Source organism: Triturus cristatus, chromosome 9 (genome assembly GCF_964204655.1).
Source record: "Triturus cristatus chromosome 9, aTriCri1.1, whole genome shotgun sequence".
Lineage (NCBI taxonomy): Eukaryota > Metazoa > Chordata > Amphibia > Caudata > Salamandridae > Triturus > Triturus cristatus.
This window is the reverse complement of record NC_140592.1, coordinates 931,400,849-931,424,309: the sequence shown is the minus strand read 5'-3', so window position 1 is coordinate 931,424,309 and position 23,461 is coordinate 931,400,849. Positions and strand designations below refer to the sequence as shown.

The following is a 23,461-nucleotide window of genomic DNA, read 5'->3' as shown; positions in this document are numbered from 1 at the left end:
GAAGCTGGGCTTTGGTTGGCTGAGTTTCTAACTTACTGGGCCTTTCTTTGTGTGCTGCACAACATCTTGAACTTGTAGAAGGATTAACAGTCGGGAAAGGTCCGACCAAGTCTGATGCAAGAATAGATTATAAGCAGTTCAGGAAATAAGGAGGATCCAGCCATATCCGAGCAGGCAACTGTTGCTGAGCAGGAAATGGGATCCGGGCCAGCCCTAGTGAAATATGCTGAATTTGTACTGGTGTATTTTGAGGACACCACAACACATTCAGCCGCACCGGCACTCCTCTCAGTTCAAGTCAGCAACCTGCAGGGAGGTAAAGTGGTTTTGAATATTCACTTCCAGCTGGACCCACCACAAAGGCCTCACTGAAAAGGTCATCAGCTCTCCTTTTATTGAAGCCTCATCCTGGCTTGGAGTTATCTGGTGCCAACACCTAGATGCAAGTACAATACAGGGAAACAAAGCTACTAAGCTTGTCACTTCACAAGTGCTTAATAGAAATGATGATTTGGCGACACGTTTATGACTTTGTTCCATTCCCTGTATGTAAGAGATATGCATGCACTGTAAGAATGTCAGATATATCTGGGAGTATGAGCAGTTGCACAGGAACAATTTAAATAAAAATACATTTAATTTAGTTTTATGACGCTACCCATTCCAATAGAGGCTGTGAAAGTACTTTACACCATACGCACACATGTGCAATTAATCATCCCATTGTGTAAATTGATGTATAGGATATGTTACATACGACAATGAGGTTACAAGGTGTAGGAAGTCACATATCGTCCTTACTCGAAAGCACGATATGTTAATAGTGCATGGTCTGGATAGATAAATAAGGCTGGATTTTAAAAAGTAATGCAGTGGGTGGGGTTGTCTGTACTAATGAGACTGTTTTACTAACCTAAGGCATAATTTTTGCAACATTAGAATAACTAAAGATTATGGGGAAAAAACTATAAGGTTGTAAACGTATGCCTTGCAGATTGCATGCAGCTCCTTTGTGCCTGTTCAGAGCTCACTGTGCTATATCAGAAGGACTGTAACTTATGAACGGCAAGTAGTTAAAGGATTTCCATTACAAAAGTATTAACCCACTGAGCTATCTACTTAAAATACAAATATGTAGTCTAAATGTTACATGATGTGCTTCGCAGTAGGGACATTAATCACGTATGCTACTTTATGATGAGGCAAAATATGACTAGACAAGACACAGCTCTGTCCAGCAAGTGAATTAACCACAACATTTATCCCTTTACCCCTTGAGAATTACTGGGCACACAAAGATCACTGCAGCAGGTGCCTTAAACCCATAACATATTTTAAAATACAGCACGTTTGTGATAAATCAAGCAAGCCAAAACAGATTTACTGTCACATTTGTTCTTGTTTTCAAATCTCTTTGCGGTAGAGCTTCTTTTCAATGATACATTGTACAAGTTAATTTTCAGACTCCACTTTTCACGATTCCACCCTTCGTGTTTCTTCTTCCCCTTTCTGTTTGTACATATTGATGCCAAATTATGAGACTCTGGAGTAAATCTTGTTCATTTCCAGCAAGGATTACAAGTCAGACTAACATTTGCCAGAAGGCACACGTTTTACAGTCCCCTTTTTCCTCAGAATGAGGCTGGCACGGCAATGGAGAGTGCTGTAACTCATATGTCAAGCCCGTCTATGTTAGAACCGATATATTCGATGAAAGAGGTGAAAAATGACACAAGGCCTTGCTGGAGGTACTTGTATGGTTCGAATATTGTTGAAACGGCATGGCCATGGCCCCGGAAGTGTGTGGCTCCATTTGCTTTGGATATGCTGGCTACATGTGCCTGAAAGTAGCATCTGTGCACAACGTCCGTAACTATCCCGGCTGTGGTGGTGCACAAATATAAGCCATTCCTTCTACATAGCTGCAGTTCTGCAGAAAACTGCATGGGCGTAATGTCTTCTTGAGGCCATACCAGGATGTGAGTAACACCTAGTTGGCGCCTCTTGGGGGACGCTGCAGTAGATCAGAGGGGAGGTTCTTTGGTTCAATTAATTTCTCTAGGAATGGTCCACAGGCCATTGGTCTGTTTGCGGAGTTAAGCATTTGTTAAGCAATGGTTTAATGGGGGAGAAGTCTATTTCATTAGAGAACTTAATGCTGTGGCCGGGATGAGTACATGCAATGTTAGGAAGAGATTTCGGGATATTTTTCAGAGCATTGGTCGACTGGAGAACCAGTGATACAGATGGACTTGACGTTGGCGGCTCCTCTGCTTAGGCGAAGGAATGTCGCTCCACTGCTTCAGCTGCAAACTGTATACAAAAAAGAAAATGATAACACTCATTATCATTTTGTTTTCTGTATTCAGCTTGCAGCTGAAGCCAACGGGGGCGGGGCTGGGCTCCCCACGTCACAGGGTAGGAGTGGTGGCAGCACCTTAAGTGTGCATGATGGTTTTGCCAGCCGTCTTGGGCCTGCCAAACCGCCATGCGCACTTTGTTCTCTACGCAGGCTCTATTACAGCCTGCGTGAAGAACATGCACAGCCCGCCAGCCCCTGTCGAAGTGCCCAACCACTATGCTCAAACCAATCACAATGCTGCAAAAGGCAGCATTGTGATTGGTCAGGGGATTCTAGGAGGCTGTGTGCTTCCTTCCGAGACGCGGGGAGGATGGAGAAAGAGGAGGCCGCAGCGGGCAGTCAGCAGTAAAGAGGCAAGTTGTATTTTTTTCCTTTTAATATTTCCCCCTCCCTCGTTCCCGCTCCCTCGCCTAAAACCACCCCCCCCCACCACCCCTGGTCGATAGCAGCCACTACTGGGACTGGATTAGTTCCCTAGTATCTTTCCGGGACTGTGCTTATAACCTGTGGAGTTTTGGTGGAGTGATTTCTGGGCCTCAAAGATAAATGATGGCGTTGACGCCAATCCTACTCAGTTTGAAGTAAGTCTTCTGGCTCTCAGCTTTTTAAATGTAATTAAACAATCGATCAGCGAACCTGCACAGCTCGTCAGTAGTTCTTACAAATGCAGTGGATATGATTGCAGAACTCAGATAAATCTAAGAGGTCTTTAGTTTGGAATCTCTTCGTTTTCCTATTGCTTTGTATATTCAGTATTGTTTCGGTCATTGCGTTTTTACAATGGCATTGTATTTTTCTCCCACTGTTGTTCCCAGTTTCTAGTTATGTTATTTTGCAATTATACATGAAACTTGAATAGACCCCCTTTCTTTTTTTGACGCTCTGAGGGGAGACTAATGGTGAAAGACAAAAGACTTTCAAAACGTATTGGTGGAATTGATTAACGGTCACCACGAGGTCCGGCAGCTGCATTGCTGACAGCTCTATCCACAATGTCTGCAGATCCAATTTTGTTATGGCCTGGTCAGTGCATTTGGGGAGGAGGCTGGTTGGTAGGTGGGTGGGAACGTAAGGTGGCAGATAATGATGTGATGATTGCATCAAAGCAGTAGGGGACGCTTTGTTTCACTTCGTTCCTTAAGGGCTATGTTGAACCTGACCCTTTCTGCAGGATTAAACCCCAAACCTTTTCTCTTCCTCCTCCTATTTTTGGCTGAATTCGTTTTTGATGGCCTTAGGACTTGTGCTCTCGCCTTAAAACATGTTGGAATTGGCTTATACCCAATTGCCATATTTAATTTACTTGCAAGTACCTTAGTTCTTTATGTACCCAGGGCCTATATATTAAATGCTACTAGTGGGCTTGCAGCACTGACTATGCCACCCACTTAAGTAGCTCTTTAAACATGACTCATGCCTGCCACTGCAGAGCCAGTGTGTGCCGATTATCTGCCATTTCGGCCTGGCAAAATAAACCTTTGGCAGGCCTACAACTTTGTTTAATACATAAACGCCACCCCTACTGTAGGCCGTGGACAGCTCAGAGGGCAGGGTGCAATGTATTTAAAAAATACGACATGTACTTTTAAGTTTTAGATGTCCAGTAGCAAAAAACATCCAAATTCGTTTTCCACTACTGCAAGGCCTGTCTCTCCCATTGGAGTTGCCTTATCACATTTTAGTAGTGTAAATTTCAAATGGGAAGAGATAATCAGTTCATGTTTGGTGTCTCTGGAATTACAATTTAAAATCCTAACTTATGGTGAAACTCTGATTTTAAATTGCAATTCTGAAAATGCCGCTTTTAGAAAGCTGGCATTTTCTTGGCATAGCCATTTGGTGCCTGAAGCTTGTTTCTTCTCACATGACTGGGTGTAGTTGGGTTTTGTGTATTCCTCCTAGACAGCCACACACAATGGGAGCTTAGGTGTGACTAGATGGGCCATCACTGGCAGGATGGGAGGGGGAACTGGGTCAGCCTCACTTACACCTGAATAGGCGGTGTCCTGTCTTCACACAAAGGACTGCACACCCCTTGTAGTTAGTCAGGAGCCAGGGCCAGGAAGACAGGGCATCTATATTTCATAGGCATGACTAGATGCTTCTCCCCATTCAATAGACAACTGTGTATAAAAGAAAGGCCGCAAACACCACCACTTCAGTACACTTCTGGACCTGTTGATACTCTACCAGGGTGAAGGATTACTGTGCTGCTACAGGACTGCCACTATTCTGCTGGACAGCTGCTCTGAAGGAACTGCTGCCGTGCTGCCCTCTTGCCTGGAGAAGAAGAACTGGACCTGTAACTTCATCTTGAAACTAGGACCCAGGGATGTGGCATTCCTATGGCCTGATGCCCAGGACATATTGATTGGGGTCAAGAGCAACAAGTTTACAAGTGTATTTGGTCCTTAGGACAAGTAGGCCCAACCCCCTGCAGCAGAAAACCTTTGTCTGACCATTTACAGTACCTTATTATAGATCAGGGAAGGGCATTGTTTGCAGTTAATGTAATATTTGTATCCATGTGGTAGTGCTGTTCAAACTTGTATTTATGGTTCATTTATTATTAGGGAGAGCCCTCTATGTAAATGTTGTAAGCTCAGACTGCACTACTGACAGTGGTGCAAGTATAAAAATATGTACACACATTTTCAAAGCAATGAAGCTATGTATAATGCGCCCAGAATGGTCTCTGATAAAGATGCAAATTTTGCAGAAGCTTGAATGCAAGATTGGTGATTCTTTGCTTTCAAAATAAAATGTTCACAAAAAAATGCAAGTAGGTAAAAAAACATTTCGCTAAACGACTGCAAAGCTTTAGGTACCATTTCTTTGCAGCATCAAATAGTAAAATGTGCTGATGTATGCTAATATTTCTCAAAAATATTCCTAATGGAAAATCAGTGTAACCAGGTTCAATAAGATTATGGGAAACAAAAATAAACCAACATTGGCAAAGCCAATAGGTCTGAAATTGGTGGTCAGGCTTTTGATCTTGTCAATGCATGACTTGTTTTGGCATGGTTTTAGTAAAATCTTTTTGGTGTGGAAGCTGCCTGACCCTCATCAAAATTACAAACATTGGCAAAAGCAAAAAAGATTTTGGACTCAAAAAGTAAGCATTGCCACTGTAGTTCCTGGCACTTAACAAAACTACTTTGTGTGCGGATATGATCTTTATGAAAGAGCAGAATTTGGTCACTCTCAGAGAGAGAGAAGTTTAATCAACACAAAAGGTCATGGTTAATGCCAGACCTAATTAGGATGCCCAATTATTAAAGAAAATCTCAAATTGCACCCATGCAATACGTCCTTGCATTAGATGCAGACATACGGCTTTTGTGAATTCACAAGCAGTAGTTACATAAGTAGGCCAAGAAATAGTACTTTAAAAAAATATTTGTGAACTGCATTTTAGAATGAGCAAATGTGCATTTGTCGATTTGCTTATGCGAAAATCTGAGTGTTTGCAAGTTCACTTTCCCTCCAACCACTTTTTACCCAACCCTGAAAAAAGTGTTATGTCTGCCATTGTCAGGTGCACATTTCCAACCTTTCTCAGTATGGCAAATTTATTTACTCATTTGTATTGCGCAACGAATCATTCCCAGGGAGATCTCTCGGCGCATGAGAGGAGAACACCAAGAGGTGGAGGAAATGCTTAGAATAGTGAGGTCTTAAGTAGCTTTTTTAAACAAGAGAGATTAGTAAAGGCACGGATCTCGTCTGGCAAGGAGTTCCAATGGGTGGGAGCCAGATACGAGAAAGCTCGGCCACCCATCCTAGACTTCCTAACTCTGCGGACACAGAGCAAATTTCGACTGCTGGATCTCAGCAGTCGTGTAGGATGGTACAGTTCGAGCTTCTTTGTCAAATAGGCTGGGCCCAGCCCGTGGAGGGACTTATATACTAAACATAGCAGTTTGAAGGTGGACCTCTTTTTAATAGGAAGCCAGTGTAGTTGGCGCAGAAGGGGTAGCGAGGGGTACCGAGCCGGCTTGTTAAGGACAAGACGGGCCGCCGTGTTTTGCACCACCTGTAACTTGGCGGCCAAATCCTCCCATCCTTAAAGCATGATAGATAGTAGGTTTGCACTGACTCAAAAGAACTATTGCTTACCAATATCTTCAGCCTCAATATGTAGATCTCCTGAAACGTGGCAACATATGGGAATTACTACTATTTAAACTACTATGGTGTGAGCCCTGGCATAATCAGAGAGGCTATATCAGAGCTCTTATATAATGAGACTACTGGCATAATTTGTCACCGCATTACATGGCACAAAAGGGACAAGTTAGTTTTGTTACAAGACAAGTAGATTTATGAAGCAACCTGCCTCATGGACAAGTAGATATTTGATTAAATTCCACACCACTGTAGGTCCCCACAGTAATTCAAAGGGCTAGTCGGCTGGCCTCCTGATCTGAGTATCAGGGACATAAAACGCTCCCAAACAGCTCCCGGACTCATTGTCAGCAAGTTCCTGGCCCCCAAGTGGGGCCTCTCAGGTCCTGGACCCTTTGTGTGGGTCACAAGCTCTTGAAATCAAACTTTTGGGCTATGCTCAACCGCGAATGGGCCCGTTCACACAGACTGACCCGCTCACACCAATAATCAGCAAGAGCAGACACCAGTCCGTTTCTTCACACAGCAAGCATCGACCACTCGCGGAGAACTGCCAACATGAAGCACCAGCCCGCCTGCCTTCGATGTCCGGCCTGCTCCTTGCGCCAAACAGGCCACCACCCACAACACCCTCCTCGCGACCCTCTCCAATGCAAACTGGTCTATCGGCCAAAAACCTAAGAAGTTAAACTTCAGCTGGACTAATCTGGGAAATTATCCAAAGCGCGCTCTATCGTAGTTGGCCTGCACTTTTGACTTTGACCCGGTCCAGCGCGATCAGATAGCCACGCATGGCGCTATATGTTTTTAGGCGCTATTTTAAAATGTATTATTTTAAAAATCATAACTCCGTTTCTACTGATTGAAGGTTCTTTCTTTTTGGTCTTGTTTTATTTATTAAATTAAGCTATATATTTAAAACTTGGTGCGGGATCCTTTTTGTATAGTATTTTTATGGTTTGAAGTGTTGCACAAATACTTTACAAATTGCGTCCAAGTTAAGCCTGACTGCTGTTTGCTAAGCTACCAGGGGGTTGAGCACAGGTTAATTTGGGGTTTGCTTGTGCCTTACCATGATAAGGATTGTGGTGGCTGCTTGGCCAGTGCTCACATCCCAGTCAACCAGCAACCCAATTTCTCACAAGCCATGATTAGATATGCCTAGTTGGCAATATCAGGGATAAGGTATTTGCTAATGTGAAAATCCAGTTAGTCAAACCAGATGTTGAGGTCAATGACAGTGATAGTGAGTGGCAGGGGTAGTTGGCAGATGTGTAGGAATGAGAAAAAGGTAAACAATGCACCAGTATGGAGACAAAGGTGTTTGTGGTTGGTGGAGTGTTTTTATGTACACGACTATTTCTCCAACAGTTTTTTTTGTTGTGCAACGTTTTAATAACGCTATTTTTCTTTTAGAAAAGGCCTTGCATAATCAGTGAGGCATCTTCTTCCAGCCAAGTTGCTGTTTTGAAGAGAAGGAAGTTTGGAGTCCGGAGCAAACACAAGGAGTCCTACAGTAGATTATATATGTTCATACTTAAAGGATCTTACATTGACAGGTGCAGAAAAGTTGTTATGGATGTGATCTGAGGTTGTCAGATTCACACATTCTTATCGTCAAAGAAGCTGCAGGAGATAGGGAGAGAACACATTGTATTCCCCATTCTGATGTCACAAATTTGCAGGAGATGGTCACCTCGGTTTGTAATGGCTCTATCAGGCACTCTAGTAGGGTGTGAGACAATGGGGTTGATTGTGAGATGTACCTAGCTGCTCTTGATGTGGTAATGGGATCCTAGGCCTACAATGGAGCAACTGGTAGGGGTGGTTGTTAGCTGAAGAGGCTGTCATGATGATAGCTTTGCCTACTACTGCTGCAGAGGATGCAAGACAGATAATGTCTCTTGCTGGAACCGCAGTAGAGGTAGTGAATGTCACATTCAGTTAAGTGTGAATGGCGATGAGGATGTTGGGTGCCAATTAGTTGGCTGTCTGGGCAATTTCAGTTGTACAACTGGTCTCTCAAATCAAAATGTAGGCAAAGTCCAGGGACAAAGTGTATCAAGGGATTCGACCAGTAGGTTGAGGAGGTGGTGAAGGGTTTTTACAGGGTCCAAATAGGTGGTTGAGGGTATCCGAGACAAAATAGTGACTATATGCAGAGGCAGGTCATTAGACAGGATAGAAGACAATACAATTAAATAAGGTGTTTTGGTGAGGATAGTGCTGGGCTTGGTGATAAGTTAGGTGAAGGTTCAATCAAAGTTGTAAACGCATGGTAAACTACTGGTCTACTTGTGAGGTTATATGTTGCAACAAAGGGCATATGTATAGGGAGGGGGAAGACACTGGGGGGTGTAGGAGAGGGTGTGATAAAGCACTGAGGATTAGTGCCAGTAAGAATTTACCCTATCTGGCAAGAGGCAAGAGAGAGTAATGTAGGATGGTGGAAGGAATAAGGGGTACAAGATAATAGGTAGATGGGGAGGTGTGTGGGATAGGGATGAAATTAGTAGAGGAGGTGTTAAAGGAAGGTCTTCCAGGAAAGTATGAGTGGAGGAAGTTGATGCGTATTGGTGGCCTGGGACATTTTTGGGCAGGTGTAAGAGGTTTGCAAGAGATGCAAATGTGGATATCAAGCATAAGGACCACTTGGATGGGTATTAGAAAATTAAATCCTTATCACTTTTTTGCATGCTCTTATTAAGGACCTAAGCCAGTGTTTTTTTAAGCATTGAAAGGTTTTTTAGTGTGTATATTGGCCACACAGCATAAAACTAACAATGTACTACCCCCAAACAGAAGGTAGAGCCCCTGACAAAATTCCATTTATGCCTCTATCTTTGGGCACTTTACACCCAATGTATGTGCTGGACTCCTTCCGGGAAATATAAAGCCAAAATGAACTTGTTCGAATTCAAAAGGTATTAGCACAAGACAAGGAATTGGGCTAAATATTCACTAAAATAAATGGTTAAAAAAACGTCCCAGTTTTGGAATCCTAGTCCTAAGCAGGTTCAAGGTATATTCACATTCAAAAAATGTTGACAGCAACTTCCTACCAGTTTGGAATACACATTGTCATCCTCACCCAGGCCTAGAGAATTCTACTCACCCACACACTGTGGCAAGCCAGATGTTATCAGGGGAGCTATTTTTGGGGACTACTGGCCCAGTCAGGCAAAAAAACTCCAGCTGACAAACAGGTGCTCTTTTAATTCAGAAAGTGCAAGAGCAATAAAGATGCCTTTAAATCTTGTTACATTTGCTGTGCATTCAAAGACAGAGGTCAAATGTCAGTGTATGTCTTCTCACAAACGTTCCTTATTTTATCCTGGATATCCCGTTTACAAAATCATCTAACTTTCCAGTCAGAGAAAGAAAAGTAAAGCTACAGAATGTCTGTGGTTTTCTAACAGACATTTAAAGAGCTTGTAAATGAACTGTACAAAGATTTTAAAATATATATTTCAGTATTTGGGACATCACTTTTTTTATAAAATTCTAATGTGTGATGGAATCAAACGTTTTAATAGGATCAAAACACATCAGAATACTTTACTTGATGATGTGCAAATTGTAAATGTTTGCTGAAAACCAATTTCCACATTATGGTTTGTACACTACATAGTTCTATCAGTAAAATTGCAGATCAGTGGGAATGTTTGTGACCATTTCAATTGAAATGTGCGGTCTGTAGATGGCAGTACACTACCACATCATGCTATTGTAATCTATTAAAAGTGAGAACTTTTAAACATGAAGTCAGACACACTCCTACCCCCACACTGATGACAATGCTATTGATGAACCAAGGGGCAAGTGAGGGGTTATGTGTACCCTTTATGTGGGCTAGATTTTTAATATACACGAACCAAAGGGTTAGTCTATTAAATCAAACACAATAGTTTTTGTACAGCAGACATACTCATATATTTGAAGGTGCTCTTATATTTAATAATGAGGCAAAAGGCGACTTAATGAAATAAAATATTTGCATGTATCACAATTTGAGACCAGTTTGTGGGCCAAGCACATAACAGTTAGGTCAAGTCGATCATTCAGGTCACTAGACCAGCAGGTCTGTTAAAAAAATTTATGATTTTTCAGTGACCACACAGAGACAAGACCATCTATGAGATTTCCCACTAAAATCTCTTACCACCCCCACCCTCCTCCCACTGCTTGTTTTACCACCATCCTCACTGCCAGGCCCCTTTCTGTAGGCTTCACCACTATCTTTCCCATCTTCACTGTACACTTACACTCCTGATTTTGTAGTTCGCTGCACTTTCAAAACGCTTCCTTCTGCTGCACTAAACACTGTGTGCAGTGTGCTTTGTAGTTAGATTAATGCTATACAAGTAACTAGTACATAATGTACACACATTTTGGTTTTACGCCCAGGGAAGGCGAGAAGGCTCATTCAAAGTGGAAAGAAGTACAGAGGCACAAGGATCAGAAAGGAGGAAATCTTGGAGATAAAGTGGACGAGTACCAAGAACAAGGAGAGGAGGGGTGGAGAGGCCAACTGAAACCACGAGGAACTGAAATTAAGGAGAGAAAAAGAGAATTCAAGAAGAGCAGAATGGAAATGAGTGGGAGTAGGACACAGAAAATATTTAACACCTAAGGGAGGTGAACTGAGATCAAGGAGAGGGGAATAAACCCAATGCATAGAATAGAGAACAAGTAAATGACAGTGACGCCGAGCAGAGGGTGATAAAAAAATGATGAAGGCCAGGAGAACAAGATGTAGGAGAAGTATTTTTTTGCAGAAGAGAAAGGAAAGCGAAGTGTGTAGAGCATGGAGCAAAGAGGAGAATGCAACCCAAGTCGAAGTGAACGGAGATCTAATGGGATCTTGGAAAATGGAGCGACTGCAGGATGGTAGGATGCAAATGTCAGGGAAGAGAAAGGAGGGCAGTGAAAGATGAATGAAAACCAATGAGGGAAGGCCAAAGACACATGAGGGGACATAAGAGAACAAGAAGAGGTGAAAGTGATTAAGGGTAAAAAATGAAGACCAAAGAAAGAAAATAGCGACAAAAGAATGTAAGTATTGGAGAGAACAGAGGAGATATCTACAAGTAGATCTTAGAGAGTGGAAAAAAACCAAAGAGAAGCAAGCAAAAACTGGAAAGGAGAGTGGTTATTTCGAGGATGCTACAGAAGATTCTAGGGAAGGCAAAACTTGTCAGGAGGTCATGAGATCATGGGAAGGGAACATGAGAATACAGTAAAAAGAAGGCAGTAGGGAGAGAGAAGACTTTTGGCAGGTTAAAAGAAGCCTTACGAAAAGGAACAAAGTTCTTACACGTTTTTAACTCTATTTGACTCACCTCATGGGAGTTTGTCCCGTGGGCCACTCTAGTTTTACAAACTAAAAAAGAAACACAAAGAACAAGCTACATTAATGAAACAGGTCAGAAACGATCTTACACTAAAATAAAAACACATCCATGGATGCAACAAAGAGGATTGACCTGGTGAGGGGGCACCGACTGATGTCAGAAGGCCTTCCTTTATCTTTTTTTGGTCCTCTGCAGGGTTCACGGCCATTGCAGATGGCAGCTGAAGAGACATTTAACTTCAGTCTGCCTCCGAGCTTTCACCTTCTCCTTACACAGACAGGGGTAGCTTTGCACACTCATGCAACTAATGCTTAACATTTGAACACTGGTTTCTAGTACCAGTGATCTTACTCTAAAAGATGCAATATAGGAGTAACACGCTGTCAATAAAGGACTAACAAGCCTTAGTCTTGGGGCCTCTTGTTTGGCACTTATGTTGTGGTCCGACCGTAAACAAAGGTCCAAACACCTCCATGCATTGTCAACAATGCTGTTAACTGCAGCAGTCCACAACAACGTATTTAGGGGCTGCACTCAGGAAATATGTTCATGATAAAGAGAGCAAATGAATGACTGCCATGCAACTTTCTGTGGCTACTGGAGGGCGAAGCAGCTATAAATAAATTGCAACACATGGCAATGTACAGCACTATCACTACTTGTAATAGTTTTAAAAGGACAAAAAAAATAGGAGAGACAAACATGCACATTACATACAGCCTGCTGCATTTTACACATGAATTAGTCGTTTTGATGAAATAATTTTTAATGTATGTTGTACAACTGAAGGTTCGCCATGTCACAATAGCGACCAACTTTGTCTTGTGAGTGTTGGGTGTTCTTAAAAAAAAGATACTGATAAAGTCTGCAACAAGGAAGGTGACTTAACAGAAACAGGAGATGGTTTAAGAAGAAGAAAAAACGGTATTGGCGTTTTTTAAACAAGTTATCTGGCAATGCCTTTTTGTATAGTTACACATAGAAGTGGCCTTTTGTATTTTTTTTGTTACTTTTTTTCATTTCTGTCGGACTAGTATGCGAACTAGTCCCTACAAAACTGGATCAAACACAAGAAAAGTGGATAAGATAGTGGGTAAAAATTAATTGTAAAAAAACAGCTAATTGTTCAAATAAAAGCGCCATCGTCTTTACCAAACAAATCCATTTAACGAATAACGTTCTGTCTATTAGAAACGGTCTCAGGGAGGCGGAGCTCGTGGCCCTACCTGCTTGGCACCAGGTCTCTGGCACCCTCTTGTCTGCAAAGCATGACTAGGAGCTCACAGAGCGATGGGTGTTAATACATACAGGGACGGCTCCTCCATGTGGGCGGAGGAGCGTCGCCCCACTGCATTCTCGCAGTGCGAGGAGCAGAAACATAAAATGGTATTATTAATACGATTTTATGTTTCCGCTTCTTGCACAAGCAGAAGGGTTTGGTTGGATCGGTCCTGGTCCTGGGCAGGGAAGGAGTAGCTTGCTCACTGTTGTGGGCGCTGACTGTTTGGTCGTCCCCAGGGCCAACCAAACCAGTCATATGCCATGCAGGTTGCATGCAGCCTACATGGAGAAAACGGCCTCCCCATAGACGCCTGTGTGGTCGGCGTCGGAGCCAACCACAACGCTGCCATTGAAGCGTTGTGATTGGCTTAGGGGAGGGGAGGGAGGCTGCCTGATTCCTGGGACTCAGAGGGACACTGGACCGGACCGGGCAGGCAAAGGTAAAATAAATTTTAAAAATGTAAATTAACAACCCCCGCGCAACCCCCTCCCCGACTCCCCACGAGTCATGCCCACCGTGACTGAATACAATATAGGCATATGGAGAGGGCTCCTGGAAGCTGGCAGGATGAGCTGCAATGCAATATTCAAATAAACGTGAAGGTAGCGGTCAATTTCGCGTAACCATAATGTTCTGAAAAATGTCATGAGGTCACTGAAACAAACCGAATGTCGTTTATCCTCCTCTGGGATTTCTGCAACTGGCGTAGAAACATATCAACAAGTCCTCTGTAGGGAAAGAGGTGGAAATTCAATGGAGTTGTGCCAGATAAGCACGAGTGCCCACAACTCCACGGTTTAAGATAAAAATTACTACTTACTGGAAGTAGTGTTAGTGGACACACAAGGTGGTCAGCAACACGGCACCTTGTGTGGACTCTGGTGACATACAAAAATGACAAGTCAAATGCCTCATTAAACACCATACGCCCCTTACACTACGACTTACAACCTTCACCATGGTCGACTCCAACACTTACAATACTTCACAGTAGTTGACCTACACAACAACCTGGGACGAGCTGCCACTTTTGGACCTGGGCATCAGATTCCGGCTCTGGCGCAGGCTTAACATCCTGTGACTCTGGGTATATCACTCAATTTCGCCATGACTAAAAAAATAATTAAAAATAAATATAAAATATCTGACCTTGCATAATGTAATCTGGTGCTCATGTAAGTTCTCTAACGCTCCTGGGGCTAAATTTGCGCGATATAAACCTGCACACAAAAAAAAACACACACAACCCTATACTATATACACCTTTTCACGAACAAAGCTATGTGTAATCGGACCAACCACAAACTACAGAACTAGATACAACATATGCCATACACACCCTACCTCCTACTATCAACCTGCTCAATCATCAGCTAATCTAGTCAAAAGTCACCCAATATCACCAATGCAGGAAACTAAAATGTTTAACTATGGGAGAGGCCTCAGTCTTCACAACATACAAAACAATCTAAAATATTAAAGTAGAGGCAGGCCTTCTATAAGGAAACCAGAGCTTACCTTTGGTAGCTTCACACAAACAACGAGGCCCTCCTTAGAGAAAAGAGTATGAGGTGCATCAAAATTAATGCCAAAACAAAATTACAGAAGGGGAATAAATAAGCCTAAATTTCCAAACCAATTTATTAAGACAAAATACATCAAGGATTCGCAAAATATGGTCTCTGCAACAGAATTTCAAAAAATATTAACAGTCATTCGTAGGAAAGCATACAATCTATTTTAAAAAAAACCTTTTCTGTTGGATAGACCATGTCCTAAGCGCCCTATGTGGCTGACCTGCAACAAAGCAAGGTGAAGCTAGGTCTAGCAGTTCATGCTAGCCAAGTTTTTCATTCACATTTTGCCATTTTTTCAGAAGTTCAAGTGTGCAAGAAGGGACGTCGTGACCAAGATGGGGTTTACCCAGACAGGTATGTTGACTGTGTGGTCCAGCGTGAACTCTGAGCCATGCTGCAAAAGGTTCAGGGAAGGACAACCATGGATACTATCACAACCGATGGTGCATTATGTCAGGTACTTTATGATGCTCATCCCTCCTCTTGCAGTTTACCTTTCGACTTAAATATTTGTCTGAAGTCCATTAGCGGGATATGCTGGAAGCTGTGGCTGTGCAGGGCTCCACAAAGTTGAATAACTTGTTCACGAGGTCTCACTGAAGCTTTGGTTCTTAAACAAAAAGTTCTAAGCACAATAAACCAGGAGATCATGCTACAGAGACTGTGCTTTTATTGGGTGCCTCCAAAGTAGTCTTTTCTGATCCTAAGTGGAGCTTTTCAGAACCAAAGTTTCAATTGGAAGCAAGAGTCACACAACCCTCAGCCCTTCTCTAGCCGGACAAGAATCCTTTCCATCAGACAGGCTGCTGATGTGCTTGGATTTGAGAATAGTGGCAGCAGTGTTTGACAAAGCCAACCCAGCAGTTATTGGCTGAGTTCCATAAAGAAATCATGTTAGAATTCTGCACATTCCTTTCTCCAAACTATGACCCAAATCCGGTTTTCCAGTGCAAATGTACTGTAAATGTAATGCTGTGTGTTATTCTATAGCTTCACAAAATTGAAAGGCAAGCATGGCCTATAGTTATGCCTTTCACTACTAGATCTGCCTAAAACCAACCTCGTTCAGCCCCTCCATGATCAAAGTTGAATACACTCCTTTGAGGCACCCCCGTCTACTCCCTCGCAGGGTACACAGCTCATGTCTGTAAATGAGTCCCGAGCCTCAGAGGCCACTGCTTTGGTTATTTGTGACTCTTGTTTGCCAAAGATTATGTGGAAAGCCCTTTGTGGGATATGGTATTTAAAAAGTATCAATGTTCCATTGACTACAGTTCACTGACACAAAAAAGCACCGATAGCCAGGCAGGCAGTTCTTTTACTGAGCAGGGTATGATGAGTGCCTGTCCAGCAGAGTGGCTTGGGGCTGTAGCCCCGGAAGCCTTGTGTTCTAGAGAAGGCTCAGCTCTGGGAAAGTATCACACCTCTCTAGAATTGAAAGTAGATGTGAGGGAATCTAATAACTGGTGAGCCGCAGGGAAACCCAACCAGATTAAGTGAATTGGAGTCAATTGGATATACTGGGTTTTCTAAATGCAGGACACGACAATCTTCTACAATGTCACTCTAGTGGCACATCTAATAAAAATCAACGTTGACTAATGATGTTTCTTTTCATTAGTAAGTTAGAGCACAAGAATTACAGTCCTATCTTTTTCCCAAGCCAAAGTCATTCAGATGTAAGATTGTGACACTGCAGAGTTTTAAAAAAAGTATTGATGGCTGGACGCACTCACAATGTGAAACTTTTGTTATCCCACCTCAACACTTAGTTTTTCTATATGCCATATATATGTGTGAACCTTTGTTCTACTTTTACATTGTGAGTGATTGCACCAAACAATACTGTTCGTTATAGGGGTGTACAGTTTTGTTTCCACTGTGTGCGTGAACGTAAAATTTCTAAGATGGCGAAGGAAATTGGGTGGTCGAGCATCCTTAACTCAGTTTTATAAATATTAGATAAGGGCAGAATAGTTCAGTACATACCATCTCCCTTTTGTGATGGATTTCCGCAACAGTTTTATTTATTTATTTTCCAACTTTTAAAACTTATTTCTTTGTTTAAAAGGTTTGCCTGGCATCTGGCAAGCAACTATGCATGTTATAATCTTTAAATACATATTACTTGAGATAAAACCCAACTTCAGGCATCTTATACTGAACATTCGTCACTCTCATGGTTTGGAATTTAAATTGAGTCTGTCCCCTTTCTATAAACTTGGCAATCGCAAGAAGAGTTGAAAACATTAAGCTGGGGAAACAAACAAAGACATAACACCTGATTTCTGCAACCATTTTAAAGCATGCAGCCTCGCATGCAAATTGGAGTTCTCAAGAATGCAACCTGTTTGAACATGCAAGTGGATACAGCTTACATGTTTAAAATGTGAGCACTAGGCAATCTTTCGGTTATGTCCTTGGAGGGATTTCTGCTGATCCCACACCCAATATACTATTTAGTCTTAGTCTTCAATACCAGTTATTTATGTTGGATTCTTTAACATGAAGTCAGTGAATTTGGTGATTCGCCGAGTCAATGGTTGTAAATCTTTCCTAACTCATTGTATTATGGAGAAAGTGAAAGCTAGGGTACGGCCCAACAAAGGATCTACTGTTTATGATTGTAGAAGGCCGTGCTAACCCTAGCCTGAAAACAATTAGGATGTGCCACTTGCTTTGAGTATGACACTCAAACCACTACAACAACCCCAGTACATCTATGTAATCCCGGAAGATTTAATTAATTGACAGGTGATCACTGCGCCCAGATGTTTAAAGCCTGCATGGTGAATATTTTGGTAATTCAACCAACGATCTGTAGAGGTCTGCAAATTCACCATCATACAAAACTGGCAGTACATGGAGTGGATTTTATTTATAAAACACTGTCTAGGTTGAGTTCAGAGGTGTGACCAGAAGCATCAATTATTTGTTCCTTAAAGCCATTAGATTAGCATGCTAAACTTTGCACATTTAAAGTGGCTTTTAAGTCGCACAGCTGGACAACATTCTGGTGATCTATAGAAAGATGTAATTTAAGAGCTCTTCAAATGTTGCACTGGATTGCTGTAAGCAGTTAAACTTAGCCAAAAATACATAGGGAATCCAGAAAGAATAGCTTTGTTCAAGAACAGTTTTTAAAAAATATAGTTGGGGGTAAAGCTAAGATTAAGTTAATGGAGTAGCTTATGTTTAGGCCGATAGCTTTAGGAATTGATTGAGTAAGGGCTTGATGAAATAGGTTAACACAATAACTAGCCAAAGCAATTTTGGTGTCTTGCTTTTATTTCTTACAGGAAATTCTTATAATGAAAAGATGTGTTTTTCACCTTACGACCATCTCAAGATAAACAAAAAGAAAAGCACCCTCCTGAGGTAGGTCATTTCTTATGTCACTTGTCTGGACAGATCAACTATGACACTTCACGTGAAAGCCTGTGCCGAGTTGTTTGTATCAGTAAATTTATAATTGTTTCTGTTGGTAGTATTTGCCCAATTCCAGGGAGTTAACTAGGTGGACTGGGAAAATCAATGATAGCCATCTTCTGACCTACAGAAACATGGAACTTGTTATGAAGGGGACGCACTGTTTGCATTAAAAGGCAGCTCTCCACACTCCCAAATGTCGCCACTCTTCAGGTGTCCTCGGACTACAAACGTGCCGTCATAACATACAACCTGAATGCCATCAGCCAAGAGGCACACAGGAGACCTATTAGAGCAATGTTGAAGGAGAAGTTGAGTCAGTCTGAGCAGGAATGGATGAACATGATGCTCTCAGGAGCTTTTTTCCTGGCACCTTGCCCACATATGACTACAATAAATGATGCCAGCCAGAAACGTGTTGGTCGCATTACAGTGGGATGGCATGCAACTCCCAAATAGAATCAACGGAAGCGGTACTTGTGCATAAAATGAGGGTTAAACCAGTGTGTGTTTCTCAGGCAACATAACAATGTAGCATCTTGCAGGCTTTGAGAGATGTCCTAGATGACCGGTATTAAAGCCTCCATTTCAGGTGGAGTAAAAGGACTCTGAAAGAATACTGCAACTGGAAACCCCAAGCACCAGTTCTTCAAGAGTGGCTACCCCGCTATGAAACTTCCTTGCTGTGATTCTGCCAACATCTAAAAAACGCCCTTTTCAGACTCTGACTCAAAAGAGCAAATCGCCTTTTCACTGTATATGTTCAATTGCTCCCTTTTCCATTTGTGTCCCTACTCTGTTCCTGCTGTTGTTCCCCCTCCCGTTTATCTAGTCCAATGCTCCTGTTCCCATTTGAGAGCACTCACTGTTAGTCTCTGTACCCTCCCCTCTCTCTTGTCCTGCTACGCCCGCTCCCTCTCATTCCCCATCTGTAGTTCTACCTGTTTCCTTGTACCCTCCATTGCATCCCTTAGCCTCTCTTGGGTACCTCCACCTCATGCCCTTATGCTGAGTTGTCACACTGTTTATTATATGATGTAAGAACATAGCGTCACTATTCTTGTTATACTGTGAGTCCCCACTATATCTCATGGCGTGTAAGCACTATAGTTGTTTAACAGGTTGAAAAATTATCTGGTTCGGTATTTTTACAATTTGGAAAGTACTGAAATCATGCACTTAACGCAACTTGACTTACAAGTGCCATGGCTGGTGGGAACACTGGACAGAAGCTTGGGACAAAATGTCAATGAGACCTTGAATTTTGTTAATGTCTTTAAGGGAAAGATACCCATTGAGCACGCAGTACAAACTAGGGACAAGGCAGCCAACTAATTTGTGGCCATCTTAAAAAAAGATTCCTTAAGAAACCCTTTAGGGGTTCAGGATTCAGCATACTTTACTAAATGTAAATCAAGTCTGAAATTTGAAAAGTTGAAAATCTAGGAGTGGGAGAAGGTATGGCACATGACATAGGGCTACTTCGCAGCGATGAAGAGGCTTGAGCGGCTATACTATCAGCGCAACAAAGGCTCGCCGGGCAGCAGCCCGGATTAGAAGAGTTTTTCTCAGGTATCGTAGACTCCTAAGCGGGCTACCAACCCATTCATTTCACTAGGCATTTCAAAGTACAACTGAAAGTAACTCAGAGGGTACAAGAAAAATGCAAATGGTGTGAATAACAACCAGTCAAGTCAATGTGAATCTGTTAATCACGACGTTCATTTAGAGGAGTTAGCGAACTATACTGGCAGACACAGATATTACATTGTTAGGTGTTCAAGGCAATGGGAGCTTATTGACAGTATCGCATATTGTGGCACTGGACAACCACTGGCCCTCAAGGTGTGACCTCATTGTCGGTGGAATAGGAATGGTGAAAGGTGCATCTTTTTCAGAAACGATTTTAACGAAATGACTAAGAAATTTAGATCTTTTGTCTCTCAGGACTATTAACCTGGAATTTGAAATATGTTCTGGAGTGAGAAATGTGTATAGTGATTTAACAATTAAATTATAAAGGTGAAAGACAAACATACTCAATAGCTTACCATGTAACCACCCAAAAGATATTCTAATCTTGCTAGCCTTTTAAATCCACTCAATGCATCGGCATTGGCCTTGCCCTACCTTTCACCATTCAACAGGAATCTTCATATGTTGCAAGCTTCCATTACTCCTCAAGCATGGTGGAATGTCGTGAAAATTGGTGTAACCATTTACACAATGAGATGGGGCATCTGTGTCTACAAATATTCTATCAGATTCGATTTTAATGTATTTTGCCCCAAAGCAGCTAAATAACGTCAGTTAGCCATTATATGTTTTTCATAGATTACCTTATCTTTGCAATACGTTCATTCCACGATTCTCAATGGTTTCAGAAGCCTTAAACAACCTATAAAGCCAACAATGGTCACAAAATGAGTCAGGGTAATAACCCTGCTTCAATAGAAAAACAATTCACAAAAATAAAGTGTAATTCCATAATCCTACAGTTAAACACGAACCATTGACGAGAAATCCAGGAGACTGAAGCAAATAGGATCAAATTAGGAAAACTGTAAAGTCTTAATTTAATTTTCTACCTACTTGATAGACAATGAGCAACTTTATGAGTGTCCTCAGCCAGGCAATTCCACAAAGTGGCAGGATGAAAACAACCTTTGACCACTACACACTTGAGGGGAAATCACTAAATGCCATTTATAATTGGAGGCCATCAACCTGCTGGAGGTTTAACAGACCACTAAAAAGGGCCTGGGAGAGGACAGAGGGAAATTCATTACAATAAAGAATCTTCACACCGAAAATAACTCTACCAACCACAGCCAGTTAATATTCGGAAAGAACAATCTTAAAATGTCCAAACAGTCAGAGATAGTATGAAGCGGAACTCACAACAGCTTTCACCAGTTCCGTCAGCTAAATCTGATTTAAAAGACAGTGACACTCCAACCTTTGTAGCAGGAGAAATATAATGCTGTTACACAGGAAAAGCCAGATAAAGATCTCCCATTGCTAAATTCTTTCCTCGTTGCTACTCAAAAAAACGTAATCTCGGCACCATTAAGACACAGCGGGTTGGTCCACATACATACTGCAGTTTCCTTAAAAGCAAGTTGAAATCAATCAGTATTTTTATAGGTGGATCAACAGTATGTTGCAGAATCATCGGGGTATCATTGACAAAGATATGAAAATCCACGCCAAGAGATCTAAGTATCTTTGGTAGGGGTGTAGTAAGGAATCCCTTAATACGTACATACATTGTTAAGTTAGCATAACCACGTTAGATGTTAGAAAGCCATCTTGCTGATTTTGCGCACGACACTGCGTCTACATGTTATTGTTTAAACAAACTGCTGGCTCGCGCTTTGCCTCACACGAGACCAATCTGTTGTTACCATCCCGAGCTCTGCGCAGCGACCTTGGTCTGTACATGGTGTAACAAACAGTCTGGGTCGTTAGACAATGCATGTTTTCCACTCTAGGTTGATCGACCCACTATTTAGCCATAACACACAGGCAGCTGCGAATACCTGAAAGTTGGTGCTTTTAATATTGCAGACATCATGTTTAATATTCAGACCGAAGACGAGCCTTCCTGCGAGAAGACTTCTGATGCTCCTGTGATGTGATTTCACTAAGCTGATCTTTGAGGTATGGGGTCCCCTGTTCAAACCTAAGAGACCTTTTATTAGCATAATAATAATATTAGCTTCTTAGTTAAGGGAAGGTGGTAGTATCCACTGTCATTTATAGCATGATCACTCCCTTTATATTCTATGGTATTGTAACGATGCTGATGGTTTGGATTATAATCATTTGTCTGCTTGTATTAGCCAAAGTACTGCATCTGAGGACACGTGGACTATAAAAATAAACTCTTTATTTTCACCGTGTCTCCGTTTATTCTTGTTGTGGACTGATGTGAGAATAATATACGAACAGGTATTTCCGATTCCCACCATTCCTGAGAGTACACGGAGTCGCTTGTTCTGGGTTGTCTTTTCATTGGGAACGCCGAGCTAAATCTCGGATAACGAATGGGACACTTATGCTAGCCGGATACTGGGTTCTGAGGTGAGTTTCTGGTACACCACAATTCACTGAGGTCCTGGGGTTCTACGCATAGTTCTGTGTATAAGCAGAATCCCTGCAACAGGGGATGACACTTACATTAAAAGTAAGGATGACAAACATGCCAACTTGGCCTATGCCAGGTACCACTGAAACAGTCAGTCATAATGTCATTGTTAGAACTGGGGTCTCTAGTTGGCAGAGCTAGGTACCTTTGACCAAATAGGGACCCTTGCTTTTAGTCAGGATAAGGGGGTACACTCCTAAAACAACCCCTGCTCCCCCCCTTGGTAGCTTGGCACGAGCAGACAGGCTTATCTCAAAGGCAGTGTGCAAAGCATTTGTGAACATATACAGTAACCCAGTAACAACACTACAGATGGACACCACACAGGTTGTATATTAAAAATAAGTTCTCTTTATATAGACTTAACACAAGACCACAAACGACAAAAATCCACAATACTGTACTTTACAAATGGTAGAAATAGCTTAGTTCTCTTAAGATGGCAAATGTGACACTTATTGTTCAATGTACCTTTGGATGCGTAACGCTATATACACAACGAAAGTGTTGCAGGGAAGGTGATGCATCAGTTCCCTACTGCTGCGTAGGGGACAATGATGCGTCGGTTCTTCTCAGCGTGGGGAGGTGATGCATCGGTTTCTTACTGCGCTTCCGTGGCGATGCGACCAGCAACGCCGTAATGCGATGAAGATCCGGTGCAATGAAACAAAATGGCGTTGTCTTAATGTTGCGACAACGATGCGTGCACGCCCAACGGTCACTCAACGAATCTTCTGAGCCGCGACAGGCCCTGCGACATGCTTCTCCGGTGATGCGACGGCGTCTGCTGCGACGGCGACACTCCTCTCTGGTGATGCGAGGCGCTTTCGATGATGCAATGGCAGCAGCAGCGGCACACTTTCTCGGCGATGCGACAGCTGCTGCGGCGGCAACACGCTTCATCTTGAGTCGCGCTTCCAGCTCCCAGCAACATGCAGTCTCTCAGAAGGCCCAGCACAACAGTAGGCACTTCAAATTCCCAGCAAGGGAATGCAGGGGAGCTGGTTGGTAAAGTCTGTTGTCCCTGAGACTTCAGCAGGAGGCAAGCTCTATCTTCAAGCACTTGGAGATCCTTTGCAAGTTGATGAAAAGCACAAAGTTCCTTTCTCCTTTCTTTGGCAGTCAGGCAATCACTGCAGGCCAATCCCCCCAAACAGCACTCAGCTTAGGGATAGT

The 23,461-nt window shown here is 42.4% G+C and overlaps 1 protein-coding gene across 2 annotated transcripts in view; it reads right to left on the bottom strand.

Annotated features, from left to right (window-relative positions):
- The window catches only part of ITPK1 (inositol-tetrakisphosphate 1-kinase), a 596,101-nt gene that overhangs the window by 63,355 nt on the left and 509,285 nt on the right, over positions 1-23,461 (bottom strand). For both annotated transcript variants that reach the window (XM_085626490.1, XM_085626489.1), the window contains exon 7: positions 11,836-11,876. In XM_085626490.1, the coding sequence (XP_085482616.1) occupies positions 11,836-11,876 (41 nt within the window). The remainder of the gene's footprint in view (positions 1-11,835; positions 11,877-23,461) is intronic.